This window comes from Eublepharis macularius, chromosome 1 (assembly GCF_028583425.1).
Source record: "Eublepharis macularius isolate TG4126 chromosome 1, MPM_Emac_v1.0, whole genome shotgun sequence".
In the NCBI taxonomy this organism is placed as follows: Eukaryota; Metazoa; Chordata; class Lepidosauria; order Squamata; family Eublepharidae; genus Eublepharis; species Eublepharis macularius.
The window spans coordinates 180364163-180390352 of record NC_072790.1 but is presented as its reverse complement, the minus strand read 5'-3'; the positions used below and the strand labels follow the sequence as shown (position 1 = coordinate 180390352).

Sequence of the window (26190 nt, the reverse complement as noted above, 5' to 3'; positions counted from 1 at the left end):
GGGGGAAGGCAGGAAAGTTCCATTTTGCTGCTGGAAAGGTTAGTATGGATCCAACCCATTGTTTTGCTGTCAAGCTGTTAAATTGCCAACCCTAGAATAAATTTGAAGGCTAGACCTTTTATGCTTTAGGAACGTGAAAGTTCACACACATCCTGACTCTTAAAAACAGCTGCATCAGTGCAAAATTTAGTATCCTTAGAACACATCACAGTAGTTAGCTTTCTTCACCAAGTTGGGACCTCATATAAATTAATGCAGAATCAGTGACTTCAAAGCCAAATATCTATGCAAATTTTAATACCTCTGAATATTTTGTATATGGGTTGTTTCTTACTTATCTGAGCCCTGATTTAATACCTTATTAATATTATGGATCCATTGGATCAATGGAATCACATGTATACTGTTAGTAGAATATGCTTTTTGTTACTATCCCTGTCCTGTTTTGTTTTTTGCTTTGATGCTACAATTCAACCTCTGTAAGCCTTGCAACACTATACTGACCTGTGCTTTGGAAACAGTGGCTTACACATTTGCTTACATATTTGAGGGTTTGCTTCCCAGGTACATTTTGGATGAACCCCCAATACCAGCTGAAAGTCCTGCAAGGCAATGGGAGCAAGAGGTCCTTGTACTCTTGCAGTGTATTAGTGTCTTTGATCCAAAAACACAACAGCAAACACCGGAATCGGATGCCTCATCTTCACATAGGACTTTATGTCTTTAAGGTAGGCCTGGAATCTTTTTACTGGTATAGCAATGACTGGAATGAATTGTCCTAAGCAACCTGTGAAAAGGCCTTTGGCTCTTCCAGTGAATGGGAGTTCAAGGAGCTTCCTTTTCACTGGTTAGAAGAGGGATCCTGGTCCATTGTTGTGACTAAATCTAGGGATCCTCCCCAGTTCTAAAATGTATGCATGTGTGTACGCGCGCATGGGCGCACACACACATGTGTATAGTGAGGATGACAATAACACACTTTGTTTTTTTAATTTTTTTTTTATTGGTGAGTTTAAATTTCCAATTTAATACATACATTCCCCTTATATCTCACTTTGTAAACTGCTCTGAGAGTCTCTCTACACAAGCCATCTTACACTGGGGTGCTCAAATGAAAGATCTTACTCTTGTTCTCCCATTGTGGATACACATGCACTGCTAGGGAGATAGAGAACACTTGAATATAAGACCACACAGAAAGTAAGTCACTTGACCATCCCCATATAAGATGTCTTGTGTAAAGAGCCTCTGAGTGTGGCATTAAGTTGTCCCAAAGGGCGGAATATAAATCAAATGTTTAATATCCCATATAAGGGGAAAGAGTGCCCTTCATCCTTGTTTTAGATGAGGAAGTCTCCCAGTTACTTCATTACTGCCTTGTAGATGGTATACACATAGAAGCCTAGTCTCTATCTTCAGTCCAATTTTCATTCATAAAATAAGATTTCAGTGGCAATCTGTGTCTCAGCTCCCTCCTTGAGCAGGATGAATGAACTGTAGATGACTGGGTTAAGATTTAAAATGCTTCAACCCTTTGTTTGGTTCAGGGACTAAATATCATACAAGCAAGTGACCTAGAATTCACTAAAATCCACAGACTGACTTGTATTCTCCTTTCTTTTCTTCTAGGTAGGCCAGCAGGTATGTAGAATTTTAACATCCCTCATTTATATATTGGCACTGTCTTTTCATGTACCATGTTGACCTGCTATTTGCTACCCTAGTTGGAAGTAAGAGGGAGACACAGGCTTGGGTACTAAGGGCCACTTTATTAAAACAACAACATAACAAATAACTGCAGCAACAAGGGAGGGCTAACTAATGGTACAGGTCAAGCCAGCAGTCACCATGGGACCTCCTCCTTGTACCTGTCTGGGCAAGATCCACTGCCCCAGGTACAAGCCATCCAATAGACATGGCTTGGGCCTGGCTGGCCAGGCGAATGGTTCCCCCCATAATGCTCCAAACATCCCAAGCCATGGAGCCTGAGGGAAGGACTTGTCTGGGAGGTCCCATCAGACAGTCCGCCCTTGCAGTTGGGCCGTGGAGCCACAGCCGCTCCTGACAGACCCCATTCCGCACCAGTGGGGATATGCCAAGGGTTCTCACCAGCCCGCTCTCATTTCCCCAACTCTAACCTGCCAACGCCAAGGCCAAGCCTCTGCTTAGGCCTTGGTGCCCCACAGGTGGCATAAAGCCTCCATAAGCTCCAGCCACAAATCAGTTTGGAAAATGTTGTTGTCCTTGTAGGAGAGATGAACTCTATCACCTCAGTAGAGGTCAACAAATTCAGCCCTTATGCCTGAGCCTTGTTGGCCTTATAGTGTGCAACCTCTATCCCTTTAGGATCCAAGGCCTCCTGCCACACCCTCCTGGGAAGTATGTCAGACCAGATAATCAAGACAACAGGCCAGCGCTTGCCTATTAATTGCAAGTCTGCCTGTGCCTGTGCCTTGCCCTTCACCAAGCCCAAGTCATTGCCTCCCAGGTGAATGACGAGGATATGAGGTGGAGGGCCACTCCTCCCCTCGAACAGCAGTGGAAGCAGGCCCAGCCACCGCAGGCCACGATGGCCCTACTACTCCACCTTAGCCCACCGACTCAGCCCAAGCTGGGACCCAATTGGTGTCCTCTTGGCTTGATGAGCCACCCAAAAGACGAAGCTGTACCCACAGATAAGGATACGACACCTCTCTCGATGTGCCACAGCACCTAAAAGAAAGCAACAGTTAATAAACTAGAAAGGCCCCAGTAGGGGGCGCACATAGGATTTGTAAGCCGAGGACCTCCTTCGACCTACCTGCTTGATGGTCTGGCCAGGGTATCCGAAAGCTGCCACTATGAAGGCTGCCCCAATCCTAAATGAATGGGTGCCAAATTTGACCCTGAGCTTGAGCTGCCGAATAAGGGGGCTAGCAGTGAAGTGTGCTCTGACGCTCCTAGCTCTGCCCCCCTCAAGATGCCTTGGAAGGAGGGGGATGCCCCTTCCAGGGCAGCAAAATGCAGCACCCGGCCTTAACGGCTGTTGCTTAGTCCAGGATTACCATCTTTTGTTCAAACAGCTTTTCAACTTAGTGTTAAGGAAGGAAAGAATATTTTGAAATCATTTTGAACACTTGCAATTTTGATTTGAATGCAATTCCAGTTCCATTTAATTCTGTCTCAGAGTATTTAAAGAGGACTTTAAATACTGAAAATATATTTGATGTGCCAAAATACAGAAATATGCTTTACAGGTATGCTGAATTCATATATAGATTGCAATCCAAAGTATACTTAACTAGAAAGTAGGCATAATTAAAATTGGTGGGTCTTGTGAATTAGTTTAGGGTATCCAAAATAGGCAAATCTTAATTGTTTGTGTTTGCAGACCTTCTGTTCAAATTAAATGTGCAGATGTGAAATTCAGGGCGAGCACAATATTGGTTTTATCCTATTTAAAGCAAGTTTCTTAAGGCATAAGATTGTTAATATCACAATGCAACTGAATACATTTAAAGACAATGCAGTGTTCTGGATTAATTAAGTATTAGTTGTGATGGTCTCTTGCTGTACCAAGAAACAAAAGAGGGCCAAGTGAAAAATGATTTTATATTTCCTTTGAAGGATCAGAGATACCTAGAGGAAGTTCCTACATCTTTTTGATTCATTCCTTGTAGGATTATTTGTGAATGCTGCTAAATCAATAACAAGCATTTTCATCTATTTGATTTACCTAACATTTAAATGATGCTTCCAAGTTACTTTGAACAACATATTTTAGATTCTTCATACTTTAATAGATATATATCAGGTAAGGAGCATCCTTAAGGGTATTTCTGCGTGGACACTAAGCCACACGTAATCTGATGGCTGTGTTCTGATATGTAGCAGAGGTGTGAGAACCACCCCCAGTGGCATATTGGATGAATCTGCATGGGAAATGGAATGTCTCCGGTGCAGGTTCATGCTGAACTACCCTGTTCCTGCCTCCTTAGAAAATTAGAACGCCAGTAACTTGGGACTTCTCCTCTTCCTTCAGCTTTAGGAGAACAATGGGGACAGGTGTAGATAATGAGCCAAGGTTTTACCCAAGCCCAGTCAGTCAAAGGAAAAGTGAACAATAGCTATGGCACAGCAAATCATTTTAATTCAAAGTGCCAGAGTTCCAGAGATGAGTGACCATAGACTCAGACTTGGAACCTATGTAGTCATAATAAAGAAGACAATGCCTTTCAGCACTTGCAAAAGTCCATTTACTGTACAATCACAACTGAGCACATAAGATGAAATTGGTAGGCACATGCCACTTGAGAAATTAAGCACTTTTCCTATAAACCCATTACAAGACAATGAAGCCTGCTTGGCTTCTGCCCACCATGGAGGTTCTAAAGGCAGGTTGGGGCTATCTGGATGCAGCACTGTAGCCAACCCTGCTTACCTTCCAAGCTTGGGACCAGCTGCACATTCAGGCTTGTGGAAAATTGAAGCTGGAGACTGTTATAAGGTAAATTCCAGGCTTGTATTGAATGCTAAGATTAATATAGTGAAGTACAAAACCAAGACCAGTTTTAAAATTGGAAATACAATGAATCACAGCATTGACTGAGGCATAAAAGCCTGGAATTTAATATATGATGTATTTAAAGGGGCAACCCCACCTTCTTAGTAGATGACGAATTGCTGCATTAGCAGGAGAGAACTATAAGCAAAGAGAGCAAAAGTATTTCTGCAGCTGCTTTTGTGGGCAACAAAGTCCACAGAAGAGCAAAATGTCAGAGTCATTTTGAGAAATAGCCAGTTCAGGAAGGCTCTAGTATTTTTAGCCAAAACAACTTTTGACTTATTTTCAGTGCTGGGTATTCTCTTATTAAAACACTAGCAATGGGAAATGCTTTGTAAAGTGAAGTTTGTCAAACAAAAGTTGCAGTTTAAAGCATACTTAATTGGAAGTCCTATTGAAATAAATTAGACTTCTTCCAAGCTGTCATGGTTAGAACCAGGCTTCAGGATATGTTCCTTGTATGAGAAGAAGCCTTAAATGTTGAGATCATGTGGGATAAGGAGAGTGCATGTATGACAGACCCCATTCACTCTTCCACTGTGAGGCAGATTTTCCTGCCAAAATTCAGTTTGCTGGCTTTTGCTGAGCAGCCCCAAATGGAGTGTTAATCTTTGTAGTCTGAAAGTCTCTGAACAATCTTGTCAGAAACCAACTGTCAGTCCTTGAGCTGGTTTCTAACTGATCAATCATAGAGGAGGGAACATAAATACAACAGGCTCTAGAAAGCTGGGGCTGGGAAGAGCTAGCAGGCAGGGGTGGGGGGATCTTGGAAGGATTGTTTCTACTCAGGCCTGGTTGAGGGCTATGTTTCCTCCCAGTTCCTCACTCCTGCCAACCTGATTTTTAAAAAATGTATTACATGCCTATTTAATGAACATGCAAGAGATGGAGGGAGAAGCTTGACACTGGAATATTCAAAATCATATGATAATCACCACATTAAAAGGCTTTGTGAATCTGTCCTTACTGCAGTTCCCAGCTGGTTTGATTTTTAATGACAGGATAGCAAGCACGATATATATTACATAATATAATGTGAGACTATTGGTGCAATCCTAAGCAAAGTCACACATTTTAAAATTCATTGAACTCAATAGGCTTAGAGAGGTCTAACTCTATTTAGGATTACACTGTACTTCAATTTATGTGTCTTGCTTCAGCAATGCACCAGGCTCTCTACAGATCCCAAGTGATGTGCTTTATGGCTGTATATAGTCAAAGCAAGGGTAGAGAGGGAAGATGAGAAACTGAGCAGGGGAGCCAGGCAAAAGGACTGTGCAGGCAAGATGATTCTGGAAGGTTTGCTGGGGAAAAGGTCTTGAAAGGGCAATGTGAGGTTGAGGTCAAGCTCAGAGGCTCCATTGTTAATCATCCAGAAGCCTACTGAGTTCTTCCTTGAGCACAGTAAAGGTCAATCTAACTAGCAGTAGAATCCTAACACTTCCCTGGAAGTAAGCCCCATTGAATGTGTAGGATAATGAATAGAGCGGCATAGCACAGGATTGCTCCTCAGAATCCTGTAAATTCCTTTTGTAACTTTGCTCTTTCCACTCGCTGCGGTTCATGAAATGATACTATCAAACACTTAAGGCTGGTTTACATACTATGTGGAGAATCCTCTTTGCATTGTGTATGGGTAGTGTGTGGCCCTTTCCACACCAGGAACAGATCAAATTTGTGTAATTCATTTCCTCAAAAAAATTTCCATAAATCAAGTCACAACACATATAGACATAATTTCTTTGTTTAAAATCTATACCAATAAAAACCAAACATCAGGTATAAACATAAAAAGAATCTAAACTACAAATTGGTGACCATAAAGCAAAACAACAAATCAAAGCACTTTTTTAAAAGCTAAAAAGCAGCCATTACACATTTAACTTTATACTCGAGACCAGGTAAGTGCATGTAGGGAAAAGCTTTGCTTGGGCTAATTGACTTGATATCACTTAGAGTAACTACAGGGACAGTTTTGTCAGTAGCATCTTTTTTAATGAATGAATGGGATAACCCTGGAGTAAGGTGTTTTATGATCACCATTGCTTGAAGACAAGATCTGTTTCTCCAGCCCCTTTGCCTTTTGTACAGTGATAGGGTATGATGGTATATTCTTCACGTGACTGTTTTCTGAGACTCCTAATCTACTTGAAGCTTGCTTATTTTTCTGTTGTTTTCACCTGGTCTTTTGTTTTCTGTTGCCAGTACCATGGGGACAATAAAAGACTACCTCCTGAATTCTTTGTCCAGAACTCACCTTTGAGTAGCTCTCCAGTCTTTGTGAATGACCGTGAAGTGACTCGGGATTTCCGGCTGCCCCCTGGAGTCTATGTCATTATACCTGCCACCTCAGAACCTCACCAAGAGTCAGAGTTCCTCTTGCGTGTCTTCTCCAGGAAGCACAGCCTTCAGTAAGATCTGCTGTTTCTTTTGCTACATCCATTGTAATATATCTAATGATAAAATAATATATTCTTATTGTGGGGAGATCCTTTGGTTCAGTGGCAAAGAATATATTCTGCAAGCTCAATTCCTGGCTCAACTCCTGTTCAAAGTTCTTAGGCAGTTTGAGGCCCTGGAGAGCTCCTGCTAGTCAGAGGGACTACTCTAAATTGGAGACACCACTGCTACCATGTGGTTGTGGTTGTGGTCAGAGCATAATCTTGGCAAACCATTGTACTTGAGACATTCTGTATCTTTCAACTTATGTTGAAAACCCCTCTGATTGTCTTTTTTGTTCTTTTTTTGTCTAGTGAAATGGGTGGAAATCCAAGTCTTGTCCTTTCAAAGGTGAGATAAAATGAGAAAAATAAGGCATTTGGCTTTATTTTCATATTATATCCCTAGCTCCTCTGCTACTCCTCTCTCTATTTCCGCCCTGCCAGTAGTTTTGATCTCTCTCTGTAACTTGGCACTATGCTGCTTGGTGCTGTTTCCTGTACAATGTGCCAGCTTTCTGTGCTTTTCTTTAAGGCAGCCTGCCAGTGAAACCAATCTAAGAAAAAACCTTGAACACTTTACAAATAAAGACCTTGGCACCAATCTCTATGCAACCCATTTAAGGTGGAGATGAAAATTCACATCTTCAGTGCAAGACTAATGGAGCATGCACCCCCACTATCTTACAGATATGTAGTGCATTCACAGTGTTGATGTGCATCTAGAAGTGTGCCTCACTATGTGTGCATAGTTCTTGATTTAGCAAGGGACAATCCATGAATCCTGTTCTAATATTTATTTTATTAGGATTCAAAGTAGCTGTGATAAGTTTCATTGGAAGCTGGTCTCTTACTAAAATATGGTGCTGCCAATGTGACCTGATGACGTACTGCAACTTTTTTCTTTGGTTATATCATTTCCACTCTCACTGCTGTTCTAAGAAGTGCTGGTTCAATTCACAGTCTTTCCTGAGGCCAGCTACTGCCACCTCCAGTGCTTCTTTCTGGAAGAAAGAGCCACTAAATCTTGCAGCCCCCTTGCTTCCCCAGGCCTCTTTAAAAATAGTGGGCAAAGCTGAGCATGCGCTGTTGGGCTTCTCAAACACTTGCAAAATCCTTTCCTTTTTCAAGAGTGTGATTACTATTTTTAGTTGCCTGTGCAGGTAACCAAAATGGTGGCCCAACTCTTCCAAGATAAAGGAATTTCTTAAGAGTTCAGGAAACCCTACAAGGCATGCATGGCCCAGAGAATAGGCCCACTGAAAGTCATGCATCAGTTTGTCCACATTATAAAACTGCAGTGCAGTGTCCATTGACTGTAAGAGATGGCAAGGAGCTCCAGCTCCCAGACAGGGGCACTGGGGCAAGGTGGGTGGTGAAGGAAGTGGTTGTGGAAGAGATGGACAGGATGGGGGGGGGGGGCTAGTGACAGGCAGGTCGGCATCATCTACTCTGCCATCCCAGCTCTGCTATTTGTGACCAGCTGCCTGAGTTGGCCTTTTGGTTTTGCTGGCCCTGTTCCTAAACACTAGAGCCATGGAAAGCCCCGGTTTCTTTTTCTGAAGTACTTTTTTTGTTTTCCCTTCAGGAAATAGTTGACAAATATGATGACAAAATTTGGGAGGATTTCTTCACGAAGTACTTTGAACAAGTATGTGTGTGTACATGTAGTCTACCAAAGGAAATAATCTGGCATTATTAAACTGTTCTATTCTAGTTGAAAGAAGATTTATAGGTAAAAAGAAAGATCCCGTGTTTGAGAAGATAATGGCCCCTGGAGAACATTGTCTGAGGCCTATGAATATTGCTGAGGTTATCAAGAAAGATCCAAGTCTCAACAATCATCAAATATGCTAACAGAATCCAGTATGCTATGCACCCATTATAGCTGGTCTCCATATTCTTCAGAATGATAGGGAATAGACCTTCAAAATGTAGATTTGAGAATCAATCGTTTGAATATATTCTTGCATTCTGAAGTGGTGCAATCCCAGGACCTATATCATATGATTCTTCTTAAAATGTGACTTTTAGGAAGCACTAGAAACCTGACCAAAACCTGTTCTATGGTTTTGCTGTGTTTCTGTCACATATTAATCAGGTTGTGGCCATTGGTTCAAGGAAAGATGGGCTGAACATTCATGCATCGTTTCCCCATATTATACAACTGCAGTGCAGCATTCCTTGACAGTGTGGTGCTGTTATCCTGGATTTACAGATGCTTCTTTCATAGTATATGAGCTCATTGCCTAATAGGTGGAAGAAAGAAGGGGTATAATAAAGAGACATAGCAGGGTTCATATGCAGGAAGTGATTCAGATGCTAAGCTTATGTGTGAGCATTTTTCCCTGCTGACAAGCAGTGCTTGTGCATGATGAAAAAGCTCTAGCTGATGGATGATGGATGTTATAGAACTCAGGCATGTGATATTTTTGCTTGATAGTTAACTAGGAGCAAAAATGGTGCTTAGTATTTAAGACTTGCCTTTTGTCTCTCTTGCTCTAGTATCCTGAAATTAATGCAGTCCAGCTCCAGCGGCTCCTGAACGTGGCCTGGACAAGTAAGTACAATCTAGAGTGTTAAAGCCAATTCATCTGTACATTTGCAAGTGAAGCATATAGTAAAGTTAATTGTGCAACTGAGCCTTGTAGTGCTTCCTGAAAGATGGTTACATATCTCCTGTCTTTCTGTTGATTATTACATATCTTGAAATGTTGACATTTTCACACTGTTAGGTGCTGGGAGATGTGTGAATTTTCCCAGTGTTTGTAAGGGGCAATAGCAGTTGGCAAAGGCTGTGATTAGGGCTACAGGGAGAGACAGTAACCCATTCTCACTCTCTGTGTGTTTTAAATTATTGAAGCCACTCATCCCCCCTCCCCCCCCATTGAGAGGGATGTATCCAACCAGTCAGTGCGGGAGAGGGAGTGGCTTCAATAATTGAATGTGGTATCTGAAGGACTGTCTCCTCCCATATGTTAAGATTGTGGTTAAGATGACAGGGAGAGGCCCTCCTGACTGTCCCATCAACTAACGAAGCTTGTTTGGTGGGTACACAAGAGAAGGCCTTTTAAATAATACCAGTCTCACAATTATAGAACAACCTCCCCAAGAGAGTTGCGCCTGGCCCACTCACTGTTGATCTTTAGGAGGAAACTGAAGATGGTATTATTTAGGATTGTTTTTAATTAACTTTGTGTTTATGTTTATTGGCAGACCTAAACTGTGTTTTAAAACTTCTTTATTCAGTTTATTAATGTTATTTATATTGTAAGCCACCTTGAATTCTTGCAAAGTAGAAAGACAGCAAGTATATATTTTAAATATGGACTTTGCAGAGTGGGATTTTCCTGCTTTCCTTTCCTGCTGAATAACCTGAAATTTTGTTCCTGAGTGTCAGAGGGAGGGAGAAATTGTCACTCCCTCCTGCAAACACAAAGGCAGTTCCACTGGAGAAAATGCACAGTTGGATAAAGGCCACTCTTATCACACCTAGTTTTTAAAAAGACAGCCAAAGGAAGTGTGTCTGTCTTTTTTCTCTTCTAGAGCTAATAATAATCCAGATTTTGATCTGCAAAACAGTATGGGAGGGAAGGATTAAACACCCTCTTCTTTTACATTGTGGCTCCAATCTGAGTTATTATCATCCTTTAAGAATTCTAGGAAGATCTGCTCATAAATCTCCTAAGATAATGTCTTCTTGGCTCTTAATTATACAGTTTTTAAATGTGGGAGAACCCTAACACATGGGTAAGGCTTGGATACTACTTTTTTCCTCTATGGCAACAATTGAATAACCATGTACAGTCACATGTCTAAGCCCATGTTTGTTCACAAGAATAAGAAAATGGGTTCCCATGATATCATTTGAACTACTTTTCTAGAAAATATCAGGTACATTAAGAATATTACAAACAGTGTGTGCAAGGGTTTTTTTAACATTTCCTGTCCTAGGCAGCAGAGTTATAATGCCAGAGATATTTTTGCAGGGATATATTAGCTATGAAGTGGGGGGCTGGAGGTGGAACATGGAGAATCAGACAGAAAAAGTGAAAGCTACTAGTTTCTCAGCTGAGGTTATCAGTGGTCAGTGAGAAGCAGAGAATACCGCCTGAGTAGATCCAGTATTATGTACAGGTGAGAAAACAGTCTACCTTTAACAAACTGGTGTGGGTCCCAACACCATACTTTGGAAGGAAGATAGGGAAACTTCCTTGTTTGAAATTAACATTGTTGGTCTGCACAGGAGGTTGCCACATGCCCAGTTTTATGAACCTCCATAAGGTTAAATAGGTTTGAATGCCTCTGTTTTATCAGTCTTCCCTACTTTTTCACAACAAGGGCAATATTGCTGTTATAAAAGCAGAGCCGAAAGAGAGTACATCTGTATCCAAAGCTTACATGAACTGTTCATTATTTATTTTTACTATATATATGCAGAGATCTTGATAGAAAGATCTTAATAACACTCATTATTCCTGCTAGCACAGCAAAGCACTTCATGAAGTTCCACAATGAATAACAATACACCTTCTCAAACCACTTTTCCTGAATTTATTATTTTGATAAAAAAGTGAGGTCTCCTTTGATATGTTGCAGTTTCCTAATGTGAAAGCTAGTGGTGCCATAAAAATTTGTGTGACACATTTTGTGCACAAAGTTTTGTGAAGTCCTTACAGCATATTGAAATCGTCCATTTTGTCTATGGCTTTTAATTTTTGTAAACTGCTTATTAAGCATGATCTATCTGAGAACCTTGCAAACCTGGAAAATATGATTGTCCTTAGGCAGTATAACACAGTTATCGTCATTTTATGGAAGCAGAATACAGGCATGGCACAATTACTGTGCTGATCCCTACAATGTGTCAAGGTGATCCTGTGTGTGCCTCTAGTTTTGAGCCTGGGATTCAAGCCAGAGGGATGTACTATAAAGTAGAGAACTTCAGGCCTTCCAAGTTGCTGTCCAATGTGACCTATCTTTCTCACTTTTTAGTCCTTTTATTATATCTTCCTGAAAACTCATTCACTTCCAGGATGTTCTCAGGGCAGTCCCTCCTTATTCCTCACTGATATTTTAGCAAGATGCATCTGTTGATTTTGTCATCCAACCTGCAGAAGGAGACTATTACTGAGTTGTATCACTGGCTGCACTGGAATTTTGGTATGCACAGAATTGGTGTGCACTGATGAATCAGCTGGGGGGAGGGGGTTGCCTTAAGAATGTAAGACCAGCCAGACTGGATCAGACCAATGGTCTATCTAGTCGAGTATCGACCTGTTCTATGTAGAGACCAATCAGATGCCCCCAGAGATATAATACACAGGGCATAGAGGCCAAAGCTTCCCCCTATTTTTGCCCCCAGCACTGAGTTCAGAGGATTACTGCCTCTAAACATGGAGGTTTCCTTTAGTCATTCATCACGGCTAATAGCCCTGATGGACCTATCTCGTATCAATTTGTATAATCTCCTTTTAAAGCCGCTTTATGAATGCATTTACGATAAAATATTTAGTCCATAATTCTTTTTTCTCCTGTTCTTTTTAGTGATGATGAGTATTACCATGATGAAATATGCCCTTGCAAATAATGGGTATAATTCCTGGAAAATGTTTTACTGCATTATATTCTTCCCAAACATTTTACATTGGATGCCTTGTTAGGTGTTCTTTTTCCTTCCCATTCCTGCATTCTTCACTCCAACCCATTCCCTTGCCCATTCCTGCTTTCCTATTATGGGAAACCTTTGGGCCTACCCACGTTTTACAATCTTGGCAAAAATTGGGTAGACTTTTGGATCTTTGGTGGATTCTTGAGATTTTTGCTGTTCACACCTGATGGTGAATATTTAATTCACATTTTGCCTTTTAGGAGTATCCTTAAAACAGGCAGACTGTCCACACTTAGAATGGTAAGTGCCAAAGTGAGTGAGCCCCTTTTCTTCCTGACCATTCTTCTACCAGAAGCCTAGCACTTACAAACAAAACAACAGCCGTGAATAAACAATAAAGCTGAATAGACAAGGCCAGGTTCATAAATGGATAAAATTTGAAACTGCCGAGGGCATTAATGAGCTAAAAGCTTTTGTGGCAGACATTCAGAATAAACAACAACAACAACAACAAAAACCTTTCATCTCTTTAAGGGTTGCCTCTCCAGTCTTCTTAGCTGGCCCAAGAGTGAGCATAGATGGCGATGTTATTTGTGCTGGAGAATCCTTCCAAAGTAACCCATCAAGCATTGTGAAATCTATAAGGAAACTAACCAGGCTGTGTGGCTCATCTTTTATTCTTCATAGGCAATCAATTTTAAGGCTTTCATTTTCAAACTTTACAGTGCATGATTCATATTTAATAAACAGGACTATAATGAGATTAAAACATCGTCGGTTTCTGTAGAGTAGGGATGGGTGAGTTATGAGCCTGGCGCCTGCTCCATGGAAGTCTTCAGGCAATCTATAATCATGATTTGCAACAAGATTAGACTCTCTTTCTGTTCCATTTCTTGTCATTCGCAAATCGCTAGGAATGTTCAGCTCTGTGCTTTTAACTCGTCTATCTGTTCTGCCTCTGAGAGATGCAGAGGGGATGAGAGGAGAACACAGAACTGCCAGATTTATCCCTTGCCTTGTTCTGTTGCAGCCCATATAGCAACACAAGGAACAAAGCAAGTAGAATTAGAAGGCAAGTGACTCCTCCCAAGGTCATTTGGGTTTCCATTTGAAACTTATTATCTTCAAAGTGTGCTTCATTGTAATCAAAGGAACTTAAGCTGTGCCTCAATGGAAAACTTAGTTTGGTTCCCATTCTAATAGTATCCATCTAAAGAGTCTACTGTACGTGAGTGTCTGCAGGGGCGGGGCAAGAGTGCATAGCCCTGGAATCTTAAATGTATTGGTATAAAGAGTGTATGCAGTCACTGCAGTTACAATTAATATACCATGCTCATCTAATCATTATTTCTTAGAGCATTGCTGCTCATCTTTAGGGAGCGAGATCTACCCCAGGTCCTGGACATGGTTATACAGTATATGGGTGCATTTGTCTTGGTGTGTGACCATTTCTCAGTGTTTCGTTTTGCTTTGCTTCTCCAGATCTTCAGAACAGTAGGCTGTGGTTCAGTCTGGATGCCTGCCGGAGTATCCTGGCCGTCTTAGATGTATCCTGACTTTTGCATTTGTCAGTCTGATATACAGATATCTGACCTGAGTAGCTGTACAGTTATTGATTATTTATTTTGCATCTGAGTGTCAGGAACCCTTGGGAACAATGTGAGGTGTGACATGAGGAGGGTGTTGTGGTGGAATCTGAAAGTTGTCAAAAATGTCCTCCTGTCTTGCACAAGTGAAAGTGAGACCTTGGTTCCAGCCTAGAGTCCAGTTGTCTAATCTTGTAAAAATTGGACTCAGTGGTTTTGATCTAAAGTTCTGAGAACTGGTGTTAGCACTGCTGAGTAGATGAACCTGATCAGAGGAAGGGGCAAGAGGCTCCCCCAAAATCCCCCCTCAATTTGTATCTGAAGCTTATCAGGCAATCTGGCTCAGAATTCATTCATTTAAAACATTTATCGTCTTAGACCTACTTTTCTTCCAGAAAACTGAGATCCATCATTGATAACAATAATAAATCAAAACCTTATAGCAACATCAAACAACAACCATGGAAATGGCCAGCAGTGACAAATTTAAACAGAGTCCAATCTATAGATCTAGGGAAGAAGTTGTGGCCCAGGACATTACTATATGCACAAAACACTCTTTATATACAATTACTCTGAGGTGTATGGGGGAGGATCAGGATTACTTTGATGCCCCTGAACCTTATTTGGGTTATTAATGGGCAGGTTTTGCTGCCTTTGAAATTATTGAGAAAATGCTCATTGATTTCTGGGAAACAGAAGAACAGCCCTTGGGGGCCAGATTTAAAAATCCCAGGCTCATCCTGACTTTTAATCCAAAAAATTTAACATACCTGCTTTGGGATCAGGCTAATCAAAACTTTCCCAGAATTGGTATCTTCCCTGCCACAACTTAGTTCAGTATTGAATGCCTTGATGAAACAATGCAGTTTAATGCTACTGGCACACTGAGTATTCAAGAATTCAGGAGTCTGTGGAGGAGTTTGCTTCATTACCAGGTACAAAAGACATTATTTGGTATGTGTGTGTTTGTGTGTGTTGCTATTAAAGGTAAGGAGTGATTTCAGGCTTCCCATCTTTTGCTAGCAACTGCACCATTGCTGTAGTTGATAGGGAGTTACCTCCATTCTATCTACTCAAGTGCCGCTTCCAGCCTAAGAGAAGCAAAGGAGGGCTGTGTGAATGATGGCCCCCATGCTGGTGCCACTGCTACCATGAGAAGGCCAGCTATCCATCTTTGCTTGCCACTTTGTCTAGCTCAGCCACTATGTCTGCCACTCTAAGTTCTTTGGAGGACTTAAGGAGGACCAAAATAATAATGCAGATGCACTCAGGGCACCATCATTCTCTTGCCCTTTGAATTTTCCATCTGTTGTAACAGAGAAAGTATTGCTCTTTTTTTAACACTGGGCAGGTTACCATTCATACCTTCATTCATGAAAGAGCATAATCACTGTACCTCTGCCATGTAAAAAGGGAAAAGAGAGGGGCAAGGCAGTTTTATGTGTATGTTTTTGTATGAAAGGATTGTCTGGGTTCCTAATAGTTGACCTTTTCTCTGAACTGTTCTGACAGAAAGTTTTCCAGAAAAAGGACACTCACAAAACTGGAACCTTAGGCCTAGAAGAGTTGCATGCAGCCATGAAAGAAATCGGTGGGTAATATTGAAGTATTTTCTCTTAGTAGCATCCATGGATATCCAGTATTAAAAACATATGAACAGCCCTTCCGGATCAATCCAGTCCTCCATCTAGTATAGCATCTTGTCTCACACAGTGACCAACTAGTTGCTATGGAGGGCCAACAACAGGACATAGAGGCTGAGGCCTTCCCCTGAAGTTGCCTCCTGGCACTGGTATTCACAGGATTACTGCCTCTGAATGTAGAAGTTTCCTTTAGTTACCATAGCTAGTAGCCATTGATAGACTTATCATTCATGAATCTGTCTAATCCCCCTTTAAAACAGGCCATCACCACATCCTCTGGCAGTGAATTCCATAGCTTAATGATTCATCGTGTAAAGAAGTATTTTCTTTTTTTTTTTTACTTGAATCTACTGCCCATCAGCATCACTGGATGCCCCCATGTTACATGGGAGAGGGAGAAAAAGATCTCTCTTTCTACTGGCTCTATCCTGTGCTTGATTTTATAAACCTTTATTATATCCCCCTCTATAATAGAGTAGAAGGACACATGCTTTGCATATAGAAGATCTCTTAGGAGAGGGGCTGGGACTCAGTGGTAGAATGTCTGTTTGGCATACAGAATGTCCTGGGTTCAGTTCCCAGCATCTCCAGCTAAAAGGATCAAGTGGTAGGTGATGGAAAGATCTCTGCCTGAGAGAGACCCTGGAGAGCTGTCAGTCTAAGTATACAATACTACCCTTGATGGACCAATCGTCTCATTTAAAATAAGGCAGCTTCATATGTTCATGTGTTCAGCTTTGGGTCAGTCCTCAGAATTCCCTAGGTTAAAAGATCTTAGGTAGCAGGGCTAAGATTGACCTGTGCCTTGGAAAGCTGATGTCAGTTTATAGCTCTGAACTCGATGGACCAATAACCTGACAGAAGGCAGCCTTCCAGAAGTTGAAGACTGTAAGAGCTCATCCTCACTATCTTCACTGAGTACAATGTTCATCATGACTGCAAACACATGGGAGCAATGCAATGTAGCAAACCCCAGCAGCTGAAGGTTAGAAATGAGGTATAATGCATACACTGGAGGTCACTGGCATCTTCTTCAACCAAGTCCAGATTCTAGGCTATATTAGTGTGCAAGTAAATCCTAAACAGATTGAGTGGAGCTTTCAAATGTTGGGCAACATATCTCCCATTATTTGAAGTAACATTTATCTTTACCAGTCATTTACATCAAGTACTTTGTGAGATCTGATAGGGTGTATAACTATTTCTTCTATAATGGACCTAATCTTATGATTGTTTTACTAATTTATTAGTTTATTAGCTGCTTAAATGTGCAACCATTCTACTCATCCTCTAAGTCCATTAATTGGGCTTTTTGAATACCATTTTCAGTTGTTAAAGTCATTGTTATAGTCGATGTGGAAGGGAAACATTCTAGAAGCAGAGCAGAGCCTCTATTGATTACCTTAATTGGAAGGCAGGATCATAAATGATAAGGTGACTTTGAATTCTCACTGGAGGTAGACAGACAACATAGAATTTTTAAAACTGGCAAGGTATGATCCCAACAATTTATATCTGCTAGCTGCACATTGAACCATTTGAAACTTCTGAACAGTCATCAAAGGTAACCCACATAGAGAGTGTTTCAGTAATCCAGCCTGGAGGTAATCAGAGCATAGATTACCGTGGCCAAATCATGTCTCCTAAGAAGGGCTGCAGCTGGCAAACCAACCAAAGCTATTTACAGGCATTAGGTGCAATGGAGGAGATCTTTGCCTCCATCCACATAGTCTCTTATACATAGAGACCCAAGGACTTTCATGCATTACCACATTGGTGCCAGAACTGCTTTCCTATGGTGTCACCCCACATAATAATAATAATGTATGAAAGGCTGGAGCCAGATGGGTAGGATAAACTACATTCGACTTTCCAAGCAAACTGTTATTGCCTCTTCCAAGCTGGACAATGTTCAGGTGGGATGTACCGGTGTTATTGACCCCACTACCACATTACAGGCAATAAACAGACCAAACTCCAGCTGTCTCTCTGATATCAGTGTGGCATTTGTGTACTTGTGCCAGCCTTACTCTTGGCTTGGAATTCCAAAGAGGCGCACACGTATAGTAGCATCCAATGATCCAATTCTCTTTAGAAAAACATTTGATTTAAATGGCTGTAAGGTATATGAAATTAGTTCAGTTTTTAATGATGCTGAAGTTGGAGCTAATTAGCTTGAAATTGATAAAAATTACAAAAAGGCACAGCTAAAACTGTGTACTGAAAGAAATGAAATTAGAATTCATTACAATTTACTTGCTGTACCATCTGACAACAATAAACCAATCATAATTGAAAACATGATATAATTAAACAATACAGCCTTTCAAATATCAAATTAACAAACTTTAAGTGATTGAGGTTAGCAAATGTGTTATTAATTGGTTTCACTGGGGTTCCCCCGCAGAGTCTGCTGCTCCTTGCATAAAAACTACTTATTTTCTGATGATTCTCAGCACTTATTTTTTGGTACGTTTTGTGTCAATAGTTTCTTAATTGGCAACATACAAACTTCTGTGTGGTGCTAAAGAAGCTAAGGGCAGAGTTGTCATTGCCATTCATTGATGGGGCCAATATTTCCAGCCCAGTCCAGGTTTCTGTGAGTCCAGGGCATTAGTGGACATTTTAATTGCTTCTCTGACCAAAAGCCACAAGGTCTGTAAGGATGGCTTTGACATTCTTGGAGCCCTGGGCAGCTTCTGAAGAGCACTATTCACCAATATTAGTTCTTCCTCATGCCTCATAATACTTGCTGTTGCTGTTGTCCATATGCAAGCTCAACAGTAAACTAAGGAGTCTTTCTTATCTATCTAAAGGCACCTCCCTGCGTGATGAAGTCTGTAACTTGATGGTGCTCCGATATGGGGATCCTAACTTGAAAATCAGCTTTCAGAGCTTTGTCTGCTTCATGTTGCGTGTGGAATTCATTAAGGGTGAGCATGGCCTTTTGTTTCTCTCACATGGACTCCCGATCAAAGCTGGTTTTTAAGGAAAAAGCTGTAAAACACTGGGTCTTAGCCTGGTTTGAAATCAAAACACAAGCAATCATTCCATAGCCAACTTTGTCCCCACTGTTTTAGATGATGGAAAATGCAGGGATTTTAGGTGATTTGATTTTTTTCCCTATAGAAAATAATATATAACATATGGAGATTCCATATTAAGGATGACTTAGGAACAGAGGGAACCTGAGCAATGGATAGAATTCTGATGGACTCTTTTACAGGACTATTTTTCTGAAGAGAATAAGGACTCCATATTCTCCATGAATTTCAGAATAGAGAGACTGATGGGATAGTATCCTGATTGCATCTTGGGCTGAGAGGGGGTGGGGGGAGGGAACACTTTAGAAGCTTTATCTGTACACATTTTTTCAGTGTGAGAAGACAGCATGACCCAAAGTTCTAAGTTTCTCCATGCCCTTTAAGGCTACCTTGAGGGATATGTGGTCAGGAGTTCTGGAAGGTAGAGGACCAAAGCTAGTGAAGAGGTGGCTGTAGTGACTTTAGCATGTCAAGAGCAAATGTGATAATCAGGCTGCAGGATAAGGTTTGTAAGACATGTCTCTTTTTCCTGTGAACCATCAAATCAGTTCTCCTAATTTTTACCCTTTATAGAGGCCTTCTGCAACTTAACTAAAGATGGGAAAGGGATATATCTTCAAGAGTATGAGGTAAGCTATATTTTTCTACAGCAAAGATCCACCTGCTAAATAGAACATCATTTGCTTTTGAATTCATTCATTTCATGATTGTGTCCGGATCTGAGTTCTGTACCTACAAGCCCATAACAGCCTAATCAATGTCACATGGCTGATTCTATTCCTTTCCATTCATGGTACTGTGTTGAGTGTACAACCAGAGTTTGCTTTCTTGGGGACATAAAGTATGTCCCAGACTCATATGATGTTGCTGCTTCCATTTCTATTGCTCTGCTCTTTTCTGCCATGGGGCAAGAGAGAGTACAGCTAGCCCCTTCAAGTATAACTGTTATAACCGTACTTTCAAATTGCTGAATCACAAACACAAAATTATGCAGCTTTTCTCCTTGCAATAATCTCATTTGTTCACAGGGGCAGGCTGCAACTATTTCTGTGCTTGCAGTAGTATTTACTATGAAAATGACTGCACCTATCCTAGGACTGCAGCCTGATTGATTCCTATCATGCTGTACATGAGAAGGGAGAAAGCACAGATACAAACCAGCTTTTAGCTACAGAAGAGTGGGACAAACCCCTAAAGTCTGAAAGAAAAATAGTGCTGAGCTCCGTAACTCAGGAACGGCAGTTTTAGGAGGCTGTGCAAGTACCCAGGCAACCCCAGGAATTACCACCCATTGTGGACCAAGAGTCCTCTCAGAGGAGCTTGAGTTCCCAAGCCCATTCTCCTTGTCGTCCAGGGAAAGAAGTTACTGCATGGGTTGAAGACCACCATTTTTTCCCTATGAACTGCACTGAGCATGTAACTCAATGTGGAAAGGGTAGAGGGTTGTGTGACTGGCTTGCTCTTGATTAATCTTACTAATCATACTAAAGTATGGTCCTACTACATCAAATTCCCTCCCATGAACACATGAAGCTGCCCTGGTCAGTATTGTTTACTCTGTCAGCAGCTCTCAAGGTGCTCACCAGAGGTCTTTTGCATCACTTACTATTGGGTCCTTTTAAGTGGAGATGTCGGGGATTGAACTGGGGCCTTCTGCATGCAAAGCATATCATCTACCACTCAGCCATAGCCCCTCCCCTTTAAGTTCCTGTTCTGAATGTCAGCAGGCTGTACCACTGAGCCACTGCTTATTAGAAGCATGCAGGAAATATTGCTTTCCTTAACATTAATACTGGTGAAGCAATACCCACTTTTCCATTGCTGAGGACATGAGAGGGAGTGCGAGAATCACTCTGTCACTAAGCCCCTGAGGGCACTGTGCTCTTTTTCTAAGCAGCAGCAACTGAGGACAAGTGATATCACTGGATTTAGATCTGGTCATTTTCACAACGCCACTTCTGAAAGCAGGTAGCGATAGTCACCTGAGCATATAGCACAGTTTAGAATGTGGCAGAGAGCCAAGGCTCTGCAACATTTATTTGGCCATCTTTTCCTTCTCACAATGTACAGAAGCCTTTTAATTCAGTTGGAGAGACGCCTGGGATGATAAACCCAATGGTTTGTTTGTTTGCCTGGGCCTACCATTGGCCAGTGCTACGATTGGTACCATAAGTACACCTGCATTTCTAGCTTCTGCTAGGAATGAAACTAATTCTCCTCTCCACTGAAATAGAGGTATGTGCACAGCATTGTCTCCCAGTAGGCCAATTAGAGTTCAAATGGTGATATTTTCTTGACTTGCCTGAAGAGTCCCAGGCTCAGAAAACCCAGACTGTATGAAGCCCTTTCTTCACCAGCACTAAGGCTAATGGCCACTCCAAGTTGGGCTAGACTTACTTATCAGGCTGTTCTCCTCCCCCTCTAACCTCTAATAACTGTGCATTTGTGTGCAGACTGCCATGATAATGCTATTTTGTGCATTTCTCCTCATTTTTTGCAGTGGATGATGATGACTCTCTATTCATGAAGCAGAGAAAAGGAGAAGAGTTTGGATACTTGGAGCATTTCAAGGACAAAAGGAACATTTGCTTATCCACTTAATGCATACAATTGTGTACATTTGGGGGTCAGCTTCATCAACTGGAGCAGTTTCACATCAGTAGTTCTACCAGTGACTTGCTTGTGCAGCACCATGGACTGTAGAAATGGCCAGAAATCACAAGATCAATCAGCACATGGTTGATTTTCCCTGAAAGAGCTTTCTGAAACAACTGTGTCCCTTCAAAGAGTAAATCTGAGTTACAGATCTACCAGCTGGGAGACAATGCAGACTGATGTTATTAAGTCATTTGTTTTTTCAAGCACTTTTGCTAAAAATCAGCTGATAGTCTAGAAGGAACGTAGTTACTGCTTCACTAAAGGACAGCGAATAAGCAAACAAACAAAATTGTCTTATAATCACCAGTGAAATGGTCTGCAGATGATAAATTGTATAAATATGATAGTTATCAAAAGCAGAATGATACTAACTGAAAATCTCCTAGTAATGAGATAATCAGGAGTTGCAACTTATATGGGTATATTCCACAAGAGGCATATCACTTGTTACATTTTAGCTGTGCGTTGTATATGTTCTAAGTGTGCATCTAAAAATATGAAGGATCTCTGCAATAAACACATTTGCAATCACATCTATCATAGACAGAGACTAGGTCAGGGGATTCTGATTGGCTGTGACTCCCTGTGGAGTCACTTGATAGCAAATGTGATGTGCAATGTGTGAAACATCCCAAATTCAGGTAATTAGGAAATTCTCAAGCAATGTCATTTGTGGATTCAAAAGTGTACTTCTTAACGTTATTCTCTGTGTTAACATCTGTGACATGGCAGATGTTTGACTTGTCAGTTATTGAGCCACAATCAGGATGGACAAGCCTCTCATCTCTATCATACTGTGTAAGTGCCACTCTTGTTCCCTTTCAGAACTTACATGATTTTTAGGAAATCCTGTTGCCAGCTGCTCACCATCTAATTGTGACCTAGGCATCTGATTTGTTGATGGTCTGCTTTACCTCACTACGTCATTTTCAAAGGCCAGTTTGGTTTTGTGCCTCTGTCCTAATGCCAATGTTTGGAGACACACAGGAATTAGGTAGGTGTGATCAAAGCACATGATCACTCAGTCCATTTTTGCAAAGCTATCCAATTAGTAACTCATTTGATCAAGACTATCCCAGAATTTGCAGCAGCTTTCTGCAGCAATCCATCCACAATTCAGTGTGCTAACCCATGACCTACAAAGAGCAAAATGGCTTTAGATCCACATATATAACTTTTGCTATATCCTATTGTAATCCTGAAGGCAGATTTGGAAAGTCCTCTCAACAATAGTATCCTTGCTCTACGTCAAACTACAAAGGCAAGGGAGGCAACATTGGGAACTGTTCCACATTTATGCAGTGCTACTTTCTTGAAGGCTGACCCTCTAGCCCTTAGCTTAAGCATATTTTTGGAAGACTTGTAGGGGTAGTTTTGAATAGAGTTGAAACCTTTACCCTTATTAAATGTTAGAATTCTGGTCAAAACTTGTGCTGGTACAGCTTTACTCTTCACTGTGTCTTCATGTGGGAAAAGAATCTGCCTTCGACAAGCTTTTAAAGGCATAAGACCCCTGCAAGGAAGAAGAATGGGCAACCCTAGCATGTTCGGGTGCTAATCTTATTCTTTTTTACTGGTATTTTGTAGCTGCAGTTAAATAGCTGGACTATTTAAGCGTAGTATTTTATTTATTGCTTTTTAAATTTTAAGTTTATAAAATATTTCTATTTTTTTATTAACTGCTTCCCTCCTCCCCTTTAAGTTTAGGTAAAGGTAAATAGACTATAAAAGCAGGTATGTAAGAATGTAATGAAGACATGATGAGGAAACTTTGTTACTTCCCAATAAGCAAACCTTTGTAACTCTTTTACACGTACTGGGGAAATATACATTCGTATAGTGTAAGAGCCTTCCCTTGTTACATTAATTGCAGGATCCAGACCTACACTTTAATGGCTGGAAAATCCATCAGCCTATGCAGTTATGCATAATTATAATGGATAGAAATCCTTCACATCTAAGAGATTTGGGAAATAGCAGAAATGAAAAGGAGTAATCTCAGTGGTATTGGAATTTTATACTGCAAGAGTTACCCCCCCACACACACACAATATGATTTTGTATGTTGCACAGATAGTAGTTGCAATTATGAAGGAAGCCCCATTTGAAAATGGGTGCAGCCAAGGTAATATGGTGTTCAACACCTGGATTGTTTTATGTAACTGATTTTATACATATTTACCCACTACCTCTTTTAATGCCAGGCATTGGAATTTCAGCAGTATTATGTACCTATTGACTACTCACTCATGCCACAGAATCTCTCTCTGCTGTGTATCACATTGTTGATAACACTAAACAGCTCTGAGCTATGAGAGTTGCTTTTCTGAAATTGTAAAAAGGTGTTTTGCTGGAATCATTACACCTAAACATGTGCAATTCCAGTCCATTCTGCAGATCACAATAAAATTGTTTTGGCAATAATGCTTACCTGGATGTTTTTCACGCTTTGATATCTCCAACACAGGGATGCTTCTCAAGTAATTCTGAAGATATACAATTCCTCATTTTCAATGTGCATGGTAGAAAATGTTGTAAAAGATATCTAAAGAATGCAGCCAGAGGTATTTACATAAGGATGCTCATCATTACATTAAGTGCTACTGCAACAGCTGGGAGAAAGGAAGCAGAAGGGATATCGCTGGTGAGCTAGGAAGGTGGATAAGAAGCCTTTTTCAGAAAGAAACTGCACTATTTGATATGGACAAAAGATAGGGGAAGAAAAACTATGAATAGAGAAGGGAATCTAATGTTCTTTTATTATGAACTGCAAGAGTTATTCAATCTCACGCCTACTGTGTTATCAGAATGCAAAAGGATTGGTTACATGCATCTGTACACCCTGGATGTAACCATTTATTTACTTATTTATTTTGTGAGTTTGAATCCTGCCTTGATAAAGGCTCCCCAACAACTCATCACATTCCAATGAAAACTATTAAAATATGATGAAAAATAGCATGAAACAGATCAGCAAAAAGGCCTCATATAAAACAACAGAAAGCCAATATAAAATCACATACATTTAGTGTGAAAGCTTGTCAGCTTACTTCAAGTGTCCTCTGGAAGAAGTAAATGTTGTCTTTCCACTAGATGGCCAAAAGGGAAGGGGCCAAGCAGATTTCAGTTGGTGAGCAGTGCCAGAATTTGTGTCAACAGCTGAAAAGGCCCTGTCCTGGGGCTCTGCCAGTCCTATTTCAGAATATACAAGTTTCCTAAGTTGAGTGCCAGCAACATATTTCAGGTTCCCTGCAGATACATGTGGGTGGAGATGGTCTTTCAGGTATCTCATTCCCAAGCTGCAAAGGATAAAATACATAAACATTTAGATGGAATCTTTTGGGGAAGGTCCAGCTGTTAGACATCACCAATGATCTATAACTATTAAATGCATGGGTGGGGAGGGAGTGATACAAGGTTGTATGAAACTTTTTTATCCCTGTGATGACTCATACTTCTTTTTTGGCGTCCTCCAGATGGCTGCTGGCAAGGAAGAGGTCTAGTTACTAAAGATGCTTGAAAACAGTTTCTTTGATGCCATTCTTTTGCTTGCCACAATTGCAGTACTCAATCTGCATTACGACAGGCAAATATCACTTTTTGTTTTAGATCAGTCATGCCAGAACAAAGTACATTTTGTGTTTGTGTGCTGCCTTTGAACAAAGTTCCAAGAATTCCAGAGTCCTTTTTTTGTTTGTCTTGCCAGCTAAGCATTGTTTTTTTTAAAAAAACCATGGGTTCCGTATTTTTCTGCCATTGTTGACATATTATGACACCTCACAGCTTGGTGGAAATGCACCACTCCATTAATCTGCATTCAGCAAAAGCTTATGCTGTGCACTCCCTCCTCTTTGTGTTTTCCTTTGGTTTGGAGGAAGTGCACAGCTCCATCAAGCCACTTGCAGGAAATAGCATTTCAGTTTTAAAGACAGACCAGAATGGAATGGACCCAGTCTTTGTGGTACTTTATAGAGAATTCTCAGGCTTTTCCTGAGAGTACTTTAAAATCCCAGAAGACTAGTTCTGGAGAAATTCCCTGCCAGCCTTTCTTCCACTGTACACAGCCTTCCCTGTTACTATTTTCCCTTGCTTAACATCATTCAAGTATATGCCCCAACTACAGATGCTGAGGAGGAAGAAATCAAAAACTTTTATGCATTTGTCCAAGAAGAAATTGATCATACACCTAAACAAGATATGCTGATAATCATAGGTGACTGGAACACAAAAATAGGAGACAAAGCAGAATCAATTGTTGGAAAAATTGGACTAGGATCATGAAATAAAGCAGGAGACTGACTCATAGAATTTTGTGAAGCCAACAACCTGTTCATTGCTAACACATGCTTTAGGCAACCAAAAAGATGATTGTATACATGTAAATCACCAGGTGACCAGTACAGGAACCAAATAGATTACATAATTGGAAGCAGAAGATGGAGAAGCTCTATCCTCTTAATGGCACATAACACACATTAACCTTCTCCAAACTTAACCAGTGAGGAGGAAAAGCTTTTGACATCAGAGGACTCAATTTTCACTTCCAACCTTCTGAGTAATAAAATGAAAGCTTCTGAGCATGCTCAAGAACTTCCATTGCCACTGAGAACGCTGGAATATATAGTTTTTATAGGATTGCCAAATCCAGTTTGGAAATTCCTGGA

The 26190-nt window shown here is 40.8% G+C and overlaps 1 protein-coding gene across 1 annotated transcript in view; it reads left to right on the top strand.

Moving 5' to 3' along the window:
• The window catches only part of LOC129341462 (calpain-14-like), a 49444-nt gene extending 25520 nt beyond the window's left edge, over positions 1-23924 (top strand). The window contains exons 11-21 of the mRNA XM_054996673.1: positions 565-728; positions 6749-6954; positions 7297-7333; positions 8570-8632; positions 9487-9541; positions 14075-14139; positions 15048-15116; positions 15694-15772; positions 18641-18757; positions 19442-19497; positions 21369-23924. Of these exons, the coding sequence (XP_054852648.1) occupies positions 565-728; positions 6749-6954; positions 7297-7333; positions 8570-8632; positions 9487-9541; positions 14075-14139; positions 15048-15116; positions 15694-15772; positions 18641-18757; positions 19442-19497; positions 21369-21395 (938 nt within the window). The 3' untranslated portion in view covers positions 21396-23924. The remainder of the gene's footprint in view (positions 1-564; positions 729-6748; positions 6955-7296; positions 7334-8569; positions 8633-9486; positions 9542-14074; positions 14140-15047; positions 15117-15693; positions 15773-18640; positions 18758-19441; positions 19498-21368) is intronic.
• The last annotated feature ends 2266 nt before the right edge of the window (positions 23925-26190 follow it).